Raw genomic sequence first — 15,081 nt, forward strand, 5'->3', positions numbered from 1 at the left:
ATTGAAATTGCGACCAATAAGATGATGAGCAGCCCGGAAATAAAAGAGTTAAACATTTAAAGGGCGACTCTAGACGCAAAGTAACTTTCAACACTAAACCCATCTACAGCCAAACAGTAGAATAGCAGAAGTTCTATGTCTGGTCCCAGACAGGCTCCCACCATCCAGCCCGTGTGAATTTACTAGAGGAGCAACAACCTACAGTGCCAAATGTAAGAAGCTGTTGGCTACATCTCCTTCATGTCAGCTGCCGGTGCTCCATCAGACGGCGCTGCGGAGCAATAACACTGGATGAGTGATATTGTCATTCATCCAGCACTGATGATGTGAGGAGGGGAATGGAAGGAAGAAGGACATCACTCATCTCCCTGAGTATATCAGGGAGATGAGTGATATTTTAGTGAGGACAGGGCTGCATGTGACAGGGCCAGTGACATGATGTGAGGAGGGGAATGGAGGAAGCAGGACGCCATAGACTGAGAGTTATATAGTGGAAGGAGCAGGGTCCCCAGCAGCACAGAGTATATCAGGAGATGAGTGATGTGTTAGTGAGGACAGGGCTGCATGTGATAGGGGCAGTGACATGAGGTGAGGAGGGGAATGGAGGCAGCAGTAAGCCACAGACTGAGAGTTATATAGCGGAAGGAGCAGGGTCCCCAGCAGCACAGAGTATATCAGGAGATGAGTGATGTGTTAGTGAGGACAGGGCTGCATGTGACAGGGGCAGTGACATGATGTGAGGATGGGAATGGAGGCAGCAGGAAGCCACAGACTGAGAGTTATATAGTGGAATGAGCAGGGTCCCCCAGCAGCACAGAGTATATCAGGAGATGAGTGATGTGTTAGTGAGGACAGGGCTGCATGTGACAGGGGCAGTGACATGATGTGAGGAGGGGAATAAAGGCAGCAGGAAGCCACAGACTGAGAGTTATATAGTGGAAGGAGCAGGGCCCCCAGCAGCACAGAGTATATCAGGAGATGAGTGATGTGTTAGTGAGGACAGAGCTGCATGTGACAGGGGCAGTGACATGATGTGAGGAGGGGAATGGAAGGAAGAAGGATGCTGCAGACTGAGAGTTATATAGTGGAATGAGCAGGGTCCCCAGCAGCACAGAGTATATCAGGGAGATGAGTGATGTGTTAGTGAGGACAGGGCTGCATGTGACAGGGCCAGTGACATGATGTGAAGAGGGGAATGGAGGAAGCAGGACGCCATAGACTGAGAGTTATATAGTGGAAGGAGCAGGGTCCCCAGCAGCACAGATTATATCAGGAGATGAGTGATGTGTTAGTGAGGACAGGGCTGCATGTGATAGGGGCAGTGACATGAGGTGAGGAAGGGAATGGAGGCAGCAGTAAGCCACAGACTGTGAGTTATATAGCGGAAGGAGCAGGGTCCCCAGCAGCACAGAGTATATCAGGAGATGAGTGATGTGTTAGTGAGGACAGGGCTGCATGTGACAGGGGCAGTGACATGATGTGAGGATGGGAATGGAGGCAGCAGGAAGCCACAGACTGAGAGTTATATAGTGGAATGAGCAGGGTCCCCCAGCAGCACAGAGTATATCAGGAGATGAGTGATGTGTTAGTGAGGACAGGGCTGCATGTGACAGGGGCAGTGACATGATGTGAGGAGGGGAATGAAGGCAGCAGGAAGCCACAGACTGAGAGTTATATAGTGGAAGGAGCAGGGCCCCCAGCAGCACAGAGTATATCAGGAGATGAGTGATGTGTTAGTGAGGACAGGGCTGCATGTGACAGGGGCAGTGACATGATGTGAGGAGGGCAATGGAGGCAGCAGGAAGCCACAGACTGAGAGTTATACAGTGGAAGGAGCAGGGTCCCCCAGCAGCACAGAGTATATCAGGAGATGAGTGATGTGTTAGTGAGGACAGGGCTGCATGTGACAGGGGCAGTGACATGATGTGAGGAGGGGAATGGAGGCAGCAGGAAGCCACAGACTGAGATTTATATAGTGGAAGAAGCAGTATCACAGTGGTCATTTTCCAACTCCATTTTCCACTAGTCCATACCAAAATCTTGATGATCCTAATCAGCATTGAGAATGGAAGTTGATTTGTGGTCATAGTCACAGCATATATAGATATCTTTATTCATGTTCAAAGTCAAAAATGAGCCTTATACACAGTTGGGTATATTTATCCTACAGCATTAGGGGAAAAGATGTTTTATGTTTTACACCTTAGCGACTATTCAATTAGCTTCCGGATCCGTGGCATCGCGTAGCCGCGCACATAAAGTGCATCTACGGTACCGCAACATCGCAGATTTTCTTTACCAAGCCTATGGGATGCGCACGGAAATCCGCGATATTGTGGTATCGGGACTTCTGCAGCCGCGCGTAACCGTGATCCTGGAAGACAATTGACTAATCCCCTAAGGGGGGAATTAAATTCCCCCCCGAAGTACTGCCGCGTTAAGGATATTACCGTTATTATGGTAATATTAACCTGGCTTTCTGCTAGCAGCTCATGGAGCTGTGAGCAGAAAGCCGGCGTTAGAACTAATAATAATAACGGTAATTACACACACTATTACCGTAATAACGGTAATAGTGCCAATTGAATACCCCCTTAAGAGTCACAGCTGGAAAACTGCGCATAGAATTGTGCTTCTCTGCTGAAGTGAAACTAGACGGTGTAAAATGTGTCCCATTAAACGTACAGGATGAGGTCACATGCAGATTTCCGTAACACTGGACGCACATGCGCATGATGTCACAGACGTGCGTTTACACTGCGGATTTCCACAGCTCTTAAACCTTAATGTGTATTATAATTACTGTACTATAATCTCACCACAATTTCACTGATTAATATCACCCTGTCTGGCTGACACTAATGATATGTTTTTATTCACTTCAGGGACAGCCGGGTGTAAAAGGAGAGAGAGGAGAAAGAGTAAGTATTTTGTGAATATACCATAGACATCACTTTCACAGATCATTACACGGGTGTGATTTAATTACTATTGAGAAATGGTTTTATAGCTGCGTTAGTATAGAGCTCATTTGCTGCCTGTAATCAATAGTATTTCTATTACACGGTTTAAAATGCAGTTACTAAGAACAGTTTAGTAAATGTTTCATTCACTGAGACAATACTTTACACAAATTATTATTGTATCCTCATCATTCATTATTACTGTCCTAGTAAGACATAAGGAGGGGACAATTATGTACAGGGGTGGAATGTATTAGCGAGGATGCTGATTGGCCGGGCTGCCGAGCTGTCCAATCAGCATTCTTGATACAATTGTGCTGTTCACCGTACTCACGCAATTAATTTTTCCTTATAAAATTACACTTATGTTTCCCAACACTCTCTCTGACATTCCCCCGCTCATTAAGTTCTTAGCGGTGCTCTTCACAGTGATGTAAGAGGGGGCCTTAGTAATCAGGTTTTGTGTGTATGACATTATAACCAAACAGTGACAAATATAAACTTTTTTGGGTTTTGGAGAAGGTCAGGAGTCGTTCATCGATCAAAAACTACTATCTACATATAACCCACCACCACATTTTTAACAACAGTGCCAACCATTTATCATAACATCATCTATCCTAATTTTCTCAGAACTCTCTTAGTATTTATTTTCACAGAGGCACCTGATAGAGCCCCACTGCTTCACGTGTAGATAAAATAGAAGAGGAACTAAAAATGTGTATGACACACGCTTGGGACTATGTACAATATGCTCTTTAAACATCAATGACTATGAGGTCAAAAGAAGCGCCGGACATAGATTCCAGCACTGATTACGCCCTTAGGTCCAGAAATTTAAGCTCTTTCCTGTAATAGAACCACTGACATTACTGAATATAATGGAGACAGTGATTGATCACGGGAAAGACTTCCTGTTAGTAACTTGATGGTCTGCAAGGAACCTAAGAGCCTAACATGGCAGATAACAGAGGAAAATAGCTTGGACTGAGGGAGGTAACAAAGTCACACAATGTCAAATGTCCTAACACCTGTTCCATAACTTTCCTATGTTTGTTTGTGAATGTTACAAGACGCAAGATAAGCAGAGCGGCCCTAATATACTGTAATTGTTTTACAGTATGTGACAATAAAACGTTTGGGCGTCTACCATGGACTGGAAACTTCCATCACCCCCTCGTCACTCTGTGCCTCTCCTTAGCTTAAACCCCTTCCTGATCCCACCTACTCCTTTTTCTATTACTCCACTTTCACCCCTCCCTTTCATCCTGTCTTATTCCTGTTTTCCAGCGTTTTTCTCATTCCAAATTTGTCTTACCCTTTTTTACATGAACTTATGGTGCTCCTAATATAGTAACACAGTGACCTGTCCTTATCTTATCACAGGGGGACACACAGTCACAGAATATGGTGCGGGTCATTGCTCGGCAGGTGTGTGAGCAGATCATCCAGAGTAAGTACCGGAACCCCTGAACTCTATCTTTAGAAGAGAGAGATGCAGGAATATCACAGGGTTCCGTTCAGGGGAGAGTTGGCGTCTCTTGGTCTGGGGGGTGTACACAGATCAGTGGGCCAGGTTCTTCTAACAGTGGGTTGCACTGGAAAAATGGCTGTTGTCAAATCCTGTGGGCCTTGTTTGTCTCTTGTGGGAATGCCTCCCAACTGTCTCGAAGTAGGTGGCACAGTCGCGCCATCCTGATATTGGGAATGTTTGCCCCAACTCCTGCAAAGTAGGGAGGTAGTGTATATGTCATTGGTTCGGCCTCATCTAGAATACTGTGTTCAGTTCTGGAGGCCATATCTCCAGAAGGATATAAATACATTAGAGACTGTACATAGAAGGGCAACTAAAATGGTGAATGGCCTACAGCACAAAACTTACCTGGAAAGACTAATCGATCTTAATATGTATAGATTGGAGCAGAGAAGGGAAAGGGGGACATGATAGAAACTATCATATATATCAAGGTTTATAACAAGGTACAGGAGGGAAACATTCTACAAAGGAAGAGAAGTATTAGAACAGGAGGACATGTACTGACACTGGGGGGAAGAGAAGTATTAGAACACGAGGACATGCACTGACACTGGGGGGGAAGAGAAGTATTAGAACACGAGGACATGTACTGACACTGGGGGGAAGAGAAGTATTAGAACACGAGGACATGTACTGACACTGGGGGGAAGAGAAGTATTAGAACACGAGGACATGCACTGACACTGGGGGGAAGAGAAGTATTAGAACACGAGGACATGTAGTGACACTGGGGGGGAAGAGAAGTATTAGAACACGAGGACATGTACTGACACTGGGGGGAAGAGAAGTATTAGAACACGAGGACATGTACTGACACTGGGGGGAAGAGAAGTATTAGAACACGAGGACATGTACTGACACTGGGGGGAAGAGAAGTATTAGAACACGAGGACATGTACTGACACTGGGGGGAAGAGAAGTATTAGAACACGAGGACATGTACTGACACTGGGGGGAAGAGAAGTATTAGAACACGAGGACATGCACTGACACTGGGGGGAAGAGAAGTATTAGAACACGAGGACATGTACTGACACTGGGGGGAAGAGAAGTATTAGAACACGAGGACATGCACTGACACTGGGGGGAAGAGAAGTATTAGAACACGAGGACATGCACTGACACTGGGGGGAAGAGAAGTATTAGAACACGAGGACATGTACTGACACTGGGGGGAAGAGAAGTATTAGAACACGAGGACATGTACTGACACTGGGGGGAAGGGAAGTATTAGAACACGAGGACATGTACTGACACTGGGGGGAAGAGAAGTATTAGAACACGAGGACATGCACTGACACTGGGGGGAAGAGAAGTATTAGAACACGAGGACATGCACTGACACTGGGGGGAAGTAGGTTCAGAGGAAATGTGAGGATAAACTACTTCACAGAAAGGGTAGTGGATAAGTGGAATAGCCTCCCATCAGAGGTGGTAGAGGCTAATACAGTAGAGCAAATAATCATGCTTGGGATAGACATAAGGATATCCTTACAAAGAACTAAGGATCACTTAGGGTTTGAGGTTACCACAGGTAACCTGAAACCCTAAATGGGCAGACTAGATGGACAGAGTGGTTCTTATCTGCCGTCAAATGTTTCTTTGTTTATTCATATTTATGTTTCTATGAGGTAAGTCCCCACTCACTACTTCATGTAGACGAAGGTCCTACGGACAAATTTTTATTTTTCAGTTTTTGAATGAAACCACTCTGAGTGATGGGGGGTACCCTTATTTCAATGATCAGGAACAAATGCTGTTTGTCTAGTACCAATATTACATGACATACATATCCTGATTACCTTACCTTTGTGAATGTTTCTTGCAGGTCACATGGCCAGGTTTAATTCACTCCTAAACCAAATACCAAGTGAGTCCGTATCAGTTAGAACGATTCAAGGGCCCCCCGGAGAACCAGGCAGACAGGGTCCTTCAGGTCAGCCAGGAGAACAAGGATCCCCTGGGATATCAGGATTTCCTGGCAGCCCTGGCCAACCTGGAACACCAGGAGAAAGAGGTAAGAAGTATCCAGACTGTTGTCTGCCCCAACATCTGTTGTTAACAAATAGGAATTATAATATTATTATGACCTATTGTAACGGGGTGGATAGCTGGCATCCCAGAAGTAATGTAATTTAGGATTCCACACGCCCGGTGGTATGTTAGAGAGGGAAAGGTCCCCCCCAGTAGTGTTGGAATGAAACAAGGGGCACAGGGCTAATATTGCATAAACTCATGGGTTTATTCTCTTTACTAGCGGCATAAGGTTTTACTACCATGGTAGACTAGTAGCAGCAGTGTAGAAAAGTAATACCGCAAGACCTTTAATATGCAGTCATTCAACATGTCACAAAATAAAACAGTTTATGAATCAGCAATATGCAAGCAATAGTCACTACAACACATAGGTCACTGAATAAATATATCCAACTTCAAAGTTAGGCACTGTGCTTCAGTGAAATGGGTTTCACTGGATAAATGCTTTGAGAGACAACGGATTGTTAATGCATTAATTAGACAATTATGTTAAATGCTGCAACAGCAGATAATCTAGAAAAAATTACAATACTTTAGTGCAATTATACAGATTATATTTATAACACACAATCAGTAAAGATGCAGCAAGGATTAATCCAATTTATTCAGGTTAGATCCTTTACAAGAAATGACTGTAGATTAGGGTCACTTTACAATAGACAAACCCCCAGGGGGTAAATTGTAATCCACAGGTTTAAGCAAAATTTCAGCTGACACATGAAGTTTATTTACATGTACAAGATGAAATCAGTAATTAACTGGATGCATTGATGATTCCTGAGCTCAGTATAAACAACAGCAATTCTGCACAATAAACGATTTCCAGAGTAAGGAACTCTAATGGAATAAGCAGATCTCTCCCAGCAACTGTAGGGTTAAACAACTTGCAAATCTCTCCTCAGCAACCATTTTAGGCAGTCTCACAATAGAATCAAACTTCTGATGTAATATATCCAGACTCTTGTGACAAATGGCAGACATATCGCAGATTTTTTCTCTGCAGCCCTTAGTGGTGCACAGGAAAATCTGCAAAGTTAGGGTACCGTAGTGCCCGAAAATGTGCACAGCAGAACATTGAGATGATGTCCCCCAAACAGATTATATTGGGCAGCACGGTGGCGAAGTGGTTAGCACTTTTGCCTCACAGCGCTGGGGTCATGAGTTAAATTCCCGACCATGGCCTTATCTGTGTGGAGTTTGTAATTTCTCCCTGTGTTTGCGTGGGTTTCCTCCGGGTGCTCCGGTTTCCTCCCACACTCCAAAAACATACGGGTAGGTAAATTGGCTGCTATCAAAAATTGACCCTAGTCTGTGTGTGTTTGTTAGGGAATTTAGACTGTAAGCTCCAATGGAGCAGGGACTGATGTGAGTGAGTTCTCTGTACGGCGCTGCGGAATCAGTGGCGCTATATAAATAAATGATGATGATGATATTGTAAATATAATATGTTAATTATATTTTAACAGGTCTTGCTGGTGAAAAAGGAGAGAGAGGCAATCCTGGCGTGGGAACTCAAGGTCCTAGGGGCACCCAGGGACCCCAAGGTAAAAGCAAACAATGCAAAAATAGTTTATTGTGTACCAAACCCTTGTAGAAAAGATGCCCTCAATTTATGCCAGATGATCTGATACCCAATGGGTAGAAATGTACAATCCACCAGATCACTTTGTCAGCTTATAACCATCTTCTGTACTTCAACAGACCTCACAGGTTATAGCACATAGAAGAATCGGGAAGTTAATTGATAAACTTACTTTGTTTATTCTTCCACAAGATTCCTGAATGGTACTAAGCTCCATAACTGCAGGTTGTAATTGTACATTAAGCTGCAGAAAACTCAAAGAAAGAATCTCTATTTCTAAACACTGTTTTGTGCAGGTCCTCCGGGTGAAGGTCGGACTGGAAGCCAAGGCCCTGTTGGGCAACCTGGTCAACGTGGTCTGCCAGGTCCACCAGGAATTTCTGGTCCTGTGGGTCCTCCTGGTCAGCCAGGTTATTGTGATGCTGCCTCGTGCGCAGGATATGGTGAGTTCTATTTGTTGTGAATATTAATGTTTATAGTGTGTTACACATCAGTAATTTATACATCATAGAGTTCCGCTACAGAACATGGAGCTATTTCAAATCAAAGAGTATTTGGTGTATTTACATTTAACATTACTTCTCATACTCACTCATCATACTCTCTTATCACACATCCTTCTCATACCCTATTACCACACATAAATTCCTATATGCACTCATACATCATTCTCAAACACTCTTAGCACACATCACTTCTTATATTCACTCATCACACATAATACTCTCTTAGCACTAGTCCTTCTCATAGTTTTTCATCACACATCACTCATACATCACTTCTTATAGTCACTCTTCACACATCATACTCTCTTTATATACGTCCTTCTCATACTACCCAATTGTAAAACGCCACAGAATTTGCTGGCGCTATATAAATGAATGTTGATGATACTCTTATCACACATCACTTCTTATAGTCACTCATCACAGATCATACTTTTAGTATATGTCCTTCTCATACTCTTATCACACACCACTCTTTTTTTTTTTTAAATAAAGTTTTATTGAAGATTTTTGCAATAGGAAGAATGGAGGGGAGGGAGATACGGAAGGAGAAAAAAGTAGGATCATAATGTACAATACAAATGAGCACATGTTTGTAATATAATCACAATAAAAACAACAAAATAAAAGAATAGGGGATGTCCTAGTAAATATAGGCAGGTTGATTGGCATGTATGATGATTGGTATAAGGGGTAGGATCAGGGGACGAGTATGGCAAATTCGGGTGAGGAAAGGAGGACATGTTAGTACAGGAAAGATAGACGAGGGGGAGGAAAGGCAGAAGAAGAGTGGGTCAACATAGAGGGTTGAGTTCTTTAAACATTTCTGTCCCATACCATATAAGGGAGTGGGAGGCCAAGAGGCAAAATATTCATGCCAGGATTGCCAGGTTGATAGAAATTAGTTGGGTCAATCATTTATGATACTAGTCAAATGTTCTAAATGATAAATCTGCCAAACACTCTGAATCAACGCTGTGATAGTGGGACGCTCTGCCTACTTCCAGTTTCGGGCCACTAAACATCTAGCAGCATTGAGAATGTGGCGTGGGAGCTTCCAGATTAGTCTGCGGATTCCAGGGGGGAGGTGAGGGAGTAGCAGACACCACTACTTATAGTCACTCATCACACATTATACTCTCTTATCACACATCACTTACACAACACTTCCTATAGTCATTCATCACACATCATATTCTCTTTGCATACATCCTTCTCATACTCTCTTATCACACATCACTTACACAACACTTCCTATAGTCATTCATCACACATCATACTCTTAGTATACATCCTTCTAATACTCTCTTATCACACATCACTCCCACATCCCTTCTTATAGTCATTCATCACACTCTCTTTGCACACATCCTTCTAATACTCTCTTATCACACATCACTCCCACATCCCTTCTTATAGTCATTCATCACACTCTCTTTGCACACATCCTTTTCATACCCTCTTATCACACATCACTTCTTATAGTCACTCATCGCACATCATACTCTCTTAAGACACATCACTCACACACCACTTGTTATACTCACTCATCACTTCTTATATTCAGTCATCACACATCATTATCATACTTTCTTATCACACGTCACTTCCCATAGTCATCATGTCACTGGCCACTTCTTATAATCACTCATCACTTGTAAGTTCTCATAGGCATTCATCACTTAGCAACTTAAAAATGTTGTCTGAATGTTTGATTCTGACAATTGATGGACACCATATTGGTAATCGAGACATAATGAGATTACAAACATTTGTGCATGTTTTTCATAGTGCACATATTTGTACTCACAAACTTTAAAAAGTCTTATAGAATTGCACCAATATGTTGAGAAAAAAACATCATGTGATCAGGAAATGCAATGACGTTAGTTAAAAAGAAGTTGTGCGCAGAGACACAAATGGTAACTTAATATTCGTATAAATCATGACATATTAACCAAATATGACATGGAAAACTTTGTTTTGCATGTCTTTGTATGTTTGTGAAGTTTTGTCTGCATTACCGTTACCTTAATACTGTTTGCATTGTTTGTGAGTGTGTCTGCTGTATGATCTGATCACATCAAATCATATTTATAATAAAAAATAAACTTACATTTAATGAAAATATAATTTACTTTCCACAAATGTTCCACAACATGCCCCCACTGACTGGCCCTCTCCCCATGCCCACACCGACTGGTCCTCCCATCATGCCCACACTGGCTGGCACTCCTCACATGCCCCCACTGACTGGCCCTCTCCCCATGCCCACACCGACTGGTCCTCCCATCATGCCCACACTGGCTGGCACTCCTCAAATGCCCACACTGACTGGCCCTCCCCACATGCCCACACTGACTGGCCCTCCCCACATGCCCACACTGACTGGCCCTCCCCACATGCCCACACTGACTGGCCCTCCCCACATGCCCACACTGGCTGGCCCTCTCCCCATGCCCACGCTGACTGGCCCTCTCCCCATGCCCACACTGACTGGCACTTCTCACATGCCCACACTGGCTGGCCCTCCCAACATGCCCACACTGGCTGGCCCTCCCTACATGCCCATGCTGGCTGTCCCTCCCCACATGCCCACGCTGACTGGCCCTCCCTACATGCCCACGCTGACTGTCCCTCCCCACATGCCCACGCTGACTGGCCCTCTCCACATGCCCCTATTCACAAGTCATCCAAAGATGGAAAACACATTTAACTTAGATATAAAGATACAGTCTTATGAAAGAGACCATTCATTTTCTGTAAGAGAAAATGACAGAATGTGATTGCTTGCTGGTTTACAGTCCCTTCTTTGCTCAGCTACCTGTCCAACAGTTTCCACACATGTCCCCCAATATATAACTTTAGAGGTTACTGTTGTGCTCAGAGTTCTACAGCTGTGCATTTTTGTTAAGTGTTGTTTATATTTGTTGGCGTAACGATTTTTATGTACTGACGTTTGTGTTTTTTCTCTTTTGTCCACTTTCTCACCTAATGTCTCAACTTGCTCTCTTTTTTTTATTCCTATCCAATGGGAAGGCTTAATACCTTACAATGACTACCAGCGTTGAAGAGCGCGCCCGATTGTGGTACAACCTCTGCTCTGTCTATTGGCTCAAAATCACCAAGGGAAAATAGTCAGTATGACTAATACAAATAGACTGTAATAAAGGTGTCATACTTAACATTCACTGCGTTTCCTTAATGGATGTTTAGCATTCTCAATACGCTGCTCTCTGCTTCCATTAAATCTCCGCCTTTAGCAGAGACTGTCTGAAATGTTGGAAAAAATCAATAACGACTTATTATATTATATATAATTAAGCCAATGTACGTTATTCAGACAGCCTGATGTACTGAAGGAAACTGGTAGCTCAGAGAGAAACCAAGACACTGTGACGTTATTCAGTTTGTTGATGTAAATGTCCTTGTTTTATTATGTGTTTCTGGTGAAGGTTTTCTGGTTAAGTGTTTGACTATATTTTTGTCAATCTGTCTTATTTGTATTAATCGTTCAGTGTTGTAAATAAAAGCACTGTATGTAGACATATGTATAATAGTTAGACATCATTACCATGTTTGAGGTTATTGCTATATGTAGTTAATAATTTCTACACTCGTGGTGGTGGCGGGTCAAGGTGGATATGGAGGTCAGCCTGATGAAGGCAACAATGAACAATATGGTCCAGCGAGTCCATATGATGATGACGATGATGAGGAACCGGATCCCTACGGGGGATACCATGTACAATACCCAGACTCCTATTCTCAAGCTGGTTACCTCCAGCCACAGTTCACCCCAGTACAGGAGGAAGAAGAGTCTATGGAGGTGAGGTCACCTGGAATCAGCCGTTTTGGCAGAAGTATTTTACAAAGACCATCCGAGTCCCTGAATGATGAACAAGATGGCTAAGTGAACTCTTACAACAGCTACATGTCCTTCTGTTGCAGGACAGTCGCCATACATTGTCTACAGTACATTGTACATAAAGGATGTTCTATGTTCTTGGAAATAGTTTACATAAAGTTACAATATTCGTCTGCTTATTGAAAACTGTACTGTGTGGGCAGGAGTAAACACTGATTCCCTTTCTGTCAGGAGTAAACATTGATTCCCTTTTTGACATGTAGTTTGATAAACTGTACAGCACTGTATTTAGTGCTAAGAATTTTTATTTTTTTTAGTGAGACAGAACATTGTTTATAGAAAGCCTATGTTATAAAAGGCATGACATGTCACCACCGTGCTAAATAACGTCTCTCTAACGACTGTAATGATGTCACTAACCTTACCCACTTCCATCAGTCGGCTAGCCAGAATAAAGGTAGTTCTTCTGTATTTAAGTCATCCTTAGGCAACTTGTGGCTGTCTAGCTGTTATGGACATGCACATTAAAGCAAAGGCTGGCAGGGCATGATGGGACTTATAGTTCGCCTACAGCTGGACAGTAACTACAAGGTGTGGAACTACAACTGTTGTGGAATTACAAAATCTGATAGGGTTTGCTGCAATTTATAGTTCCACAACACCTGGAGAGCTACATGTTGCCTACCTCTGATTTAAATACTTTAGTGAAAATGTATAACACAAACGCTGGTTCAGCTATAATATATATTTAGCTCTTGTTGGTTTCTTCTATGTGTCTCTATGTAACCAATTCCAAATCAAGTATTAAGATCAACAAAAATTGTGTCCTGATCAATTGCAAATTATAAGTACAATAAAACACAGAAGAAAATATAACATACAACTAAAAAGTAGTTAAGAGCAGCTTTGATCAGATAATTTACTATTTTAATCCAACTACACAATCTAGAATTCAGAATTTGATTTACTCAACTGTAGCCTGACCCCTCTACTGTTCCCACCCACTTTTATATTGAACAAACTAGTAGCCTATTGCTTTAAGTAATTCAATTAAAACCATGTTTCCTTGCTATATGCAGGATAATGAATAGAAAATTAAAACCACCATTGACCTAAAAGAGACATCTTATCTTTTCTAAATATCTGCAAATGTTTCAAACCCCAGAGCTCAATGCACAACGCAAAGGCTGTAGTTGGAGAGTGGGATTGTATGTGCCCTAGAACCACTCTACTCAATTCATCCCCTTCTCAGGAAAATCATGTTCTTTATGGTAACTGCCCTTCTAAAGTCTCACTATGGCTAATGCTACCCCATCACCATGTCATTAAACGTCTTTTAGAGAAGCAAGAAGTTTATCTTGGCACTTTGGTCGAACGTGTATGTACAGAACAATGAAACAGTTCACCAATCAGCTTTTATTAATCTGAACACAATAGACTGCTAAAAGCTGATATATGATTGGTTGCTACGTACCTCCATCTAATTATTATTCCTGAAGAATTCCATGAAGACTCCTTTCATTGTCAAATTACCCCCCACCGTCCCACGGGGCATTTCAAATGACACCCAATTTTAAGTATTTTATTTTACATTTTAAGTAAAAGTTTGTTTAAACTGTAATTTTAACCCAGCTGTAGAATGTTGTAGTCATTGTATTAATATGTTAGCTTAGTTATTTCTTTGTATTCATTTAAGGTGCTTGATATATCAGTCCAAGACGTAAAATTGTATAAATTATTTAGATTTTTTTTTTAACAATTCCTGGTAATCTGCTCAAGAACAAAACATGTATATGCCACAAATATGTTATGAACAGTTTTATATGATTGCAAAGAATATTTTTTTTTTCTTTGGACACGTGTTATATTTGACCATTAGAAATAAACATGCGGGTAATTTATTGTAAACACATTTCCATTGTTTTGTAAAGACAATAAAGATTTGTTAAATGTTCTACATGGTTGTATTGGTGTACTCAATTAACTAAAACTGTAACAACATATAATGAGCAATATGAAAAGCCCACTTTATGCATTAACTCGTTGCCAGTAAAAATTCCAATGTTGATGGGTTGTGACTGTACATACAGCTGATTAAATGGACCAAAGGATTCACAAACTATCTTATTAAACAAGTTGAATGTATAAAAACTTTGTTTCACATAGATATTAAGTTGACAACACAATCTTCCAGCATCAGGGTGTTAGGAGGCTCACATCACTACCCTGTGCTGCTGGGGGATCCTGCTCCTTCCACTATATAACTCTCAGTCTACGACTTCCTGCTGCCTCCATCCACCTCCACACATCATGTCACTGCCGCTGTCACATGCAGCCCTGTCCTCACTAACACATCACTTATCTCCTGATATATTCTGTGCTGCTAGGGGACCCTGCTCCTTTTACTATATAACTCTCAGTCTACGACTTCCTGCTGCCTCCATTCCCCTCCTCACATCATGTCACTGCCCCTGTCACATGCAGCCCTGTCCTCACTAACACATCACTCATCTCCTGATATACTCTGTGCTGCTAGGGGACCCTGCTCTTTTCACTATATAACTCTCAGTTTGTGGCTTCCTGCTGCC

General features: G+C 42.3%; 1 protein-coding gene across 4 annotated transcripts in view; it reads left to right on the forward strand.

The window, feature by feature from the left end:
- The window catches only part of COL14A1 (collagen type XIV alpha 1 chain), a 134,002-nt gene extending 119,552 nt beyond the window's left edge, over positions 1-14,450 (forward strand). For 3 of the 4 annotated variants that reach the window (XM_075214011.1, XM_075214008.1, XM_075214009.1), the window contains exons 43-48: positions 2,886-2,921; positions 4,350-4,416; positions 6,329-6,517; positions 8,004-8,081; positions 8,416-8,562; positions 12,264-14,450. In XM_075214011.1, coding sequence (XP_075070112.1) covers positions 2,886-2,921; positions 4,350-4,416; positions 6,329-6,517; positions 8,004-8,081; positions 8,416-8,562; positions 12,264-12,538 — 792 coding nt within the window. In that variant the 3' untranslated portion in view covers positions 12,539-14,450. Of the gene's footprint in view, positions 1-2,885; positions 2,922-4,349; positions 4,417-6,328; positions 6,518-8,003; positions 8,082-8,415; positions 8,563-11,664; positions 11,815-12,263 lie in introns of those variants that run through there. The other variant, XM_075214012.1, reaches the window with a different exon arrangement.
- The last annotated feature ends 631 nt before the right edge of the window (positions 14,451-15,081 follow it).

Source organism: Mixophyes fleayi, chromosome 5 (assembly GCF_038048845.1).
Source record: "Mixophyes fleayi isolate aMixFle1 chromosome 5, aMixFle1.hap1, whole genome shotgun sequence".
NCBI classification, from domain to species: domain Eukaryota; kingdom Metazoa; phylum Chordata; class Amphibia; order Anura; family Limnodynastidae; genus Mixophyes; species Mixophyes fleayi.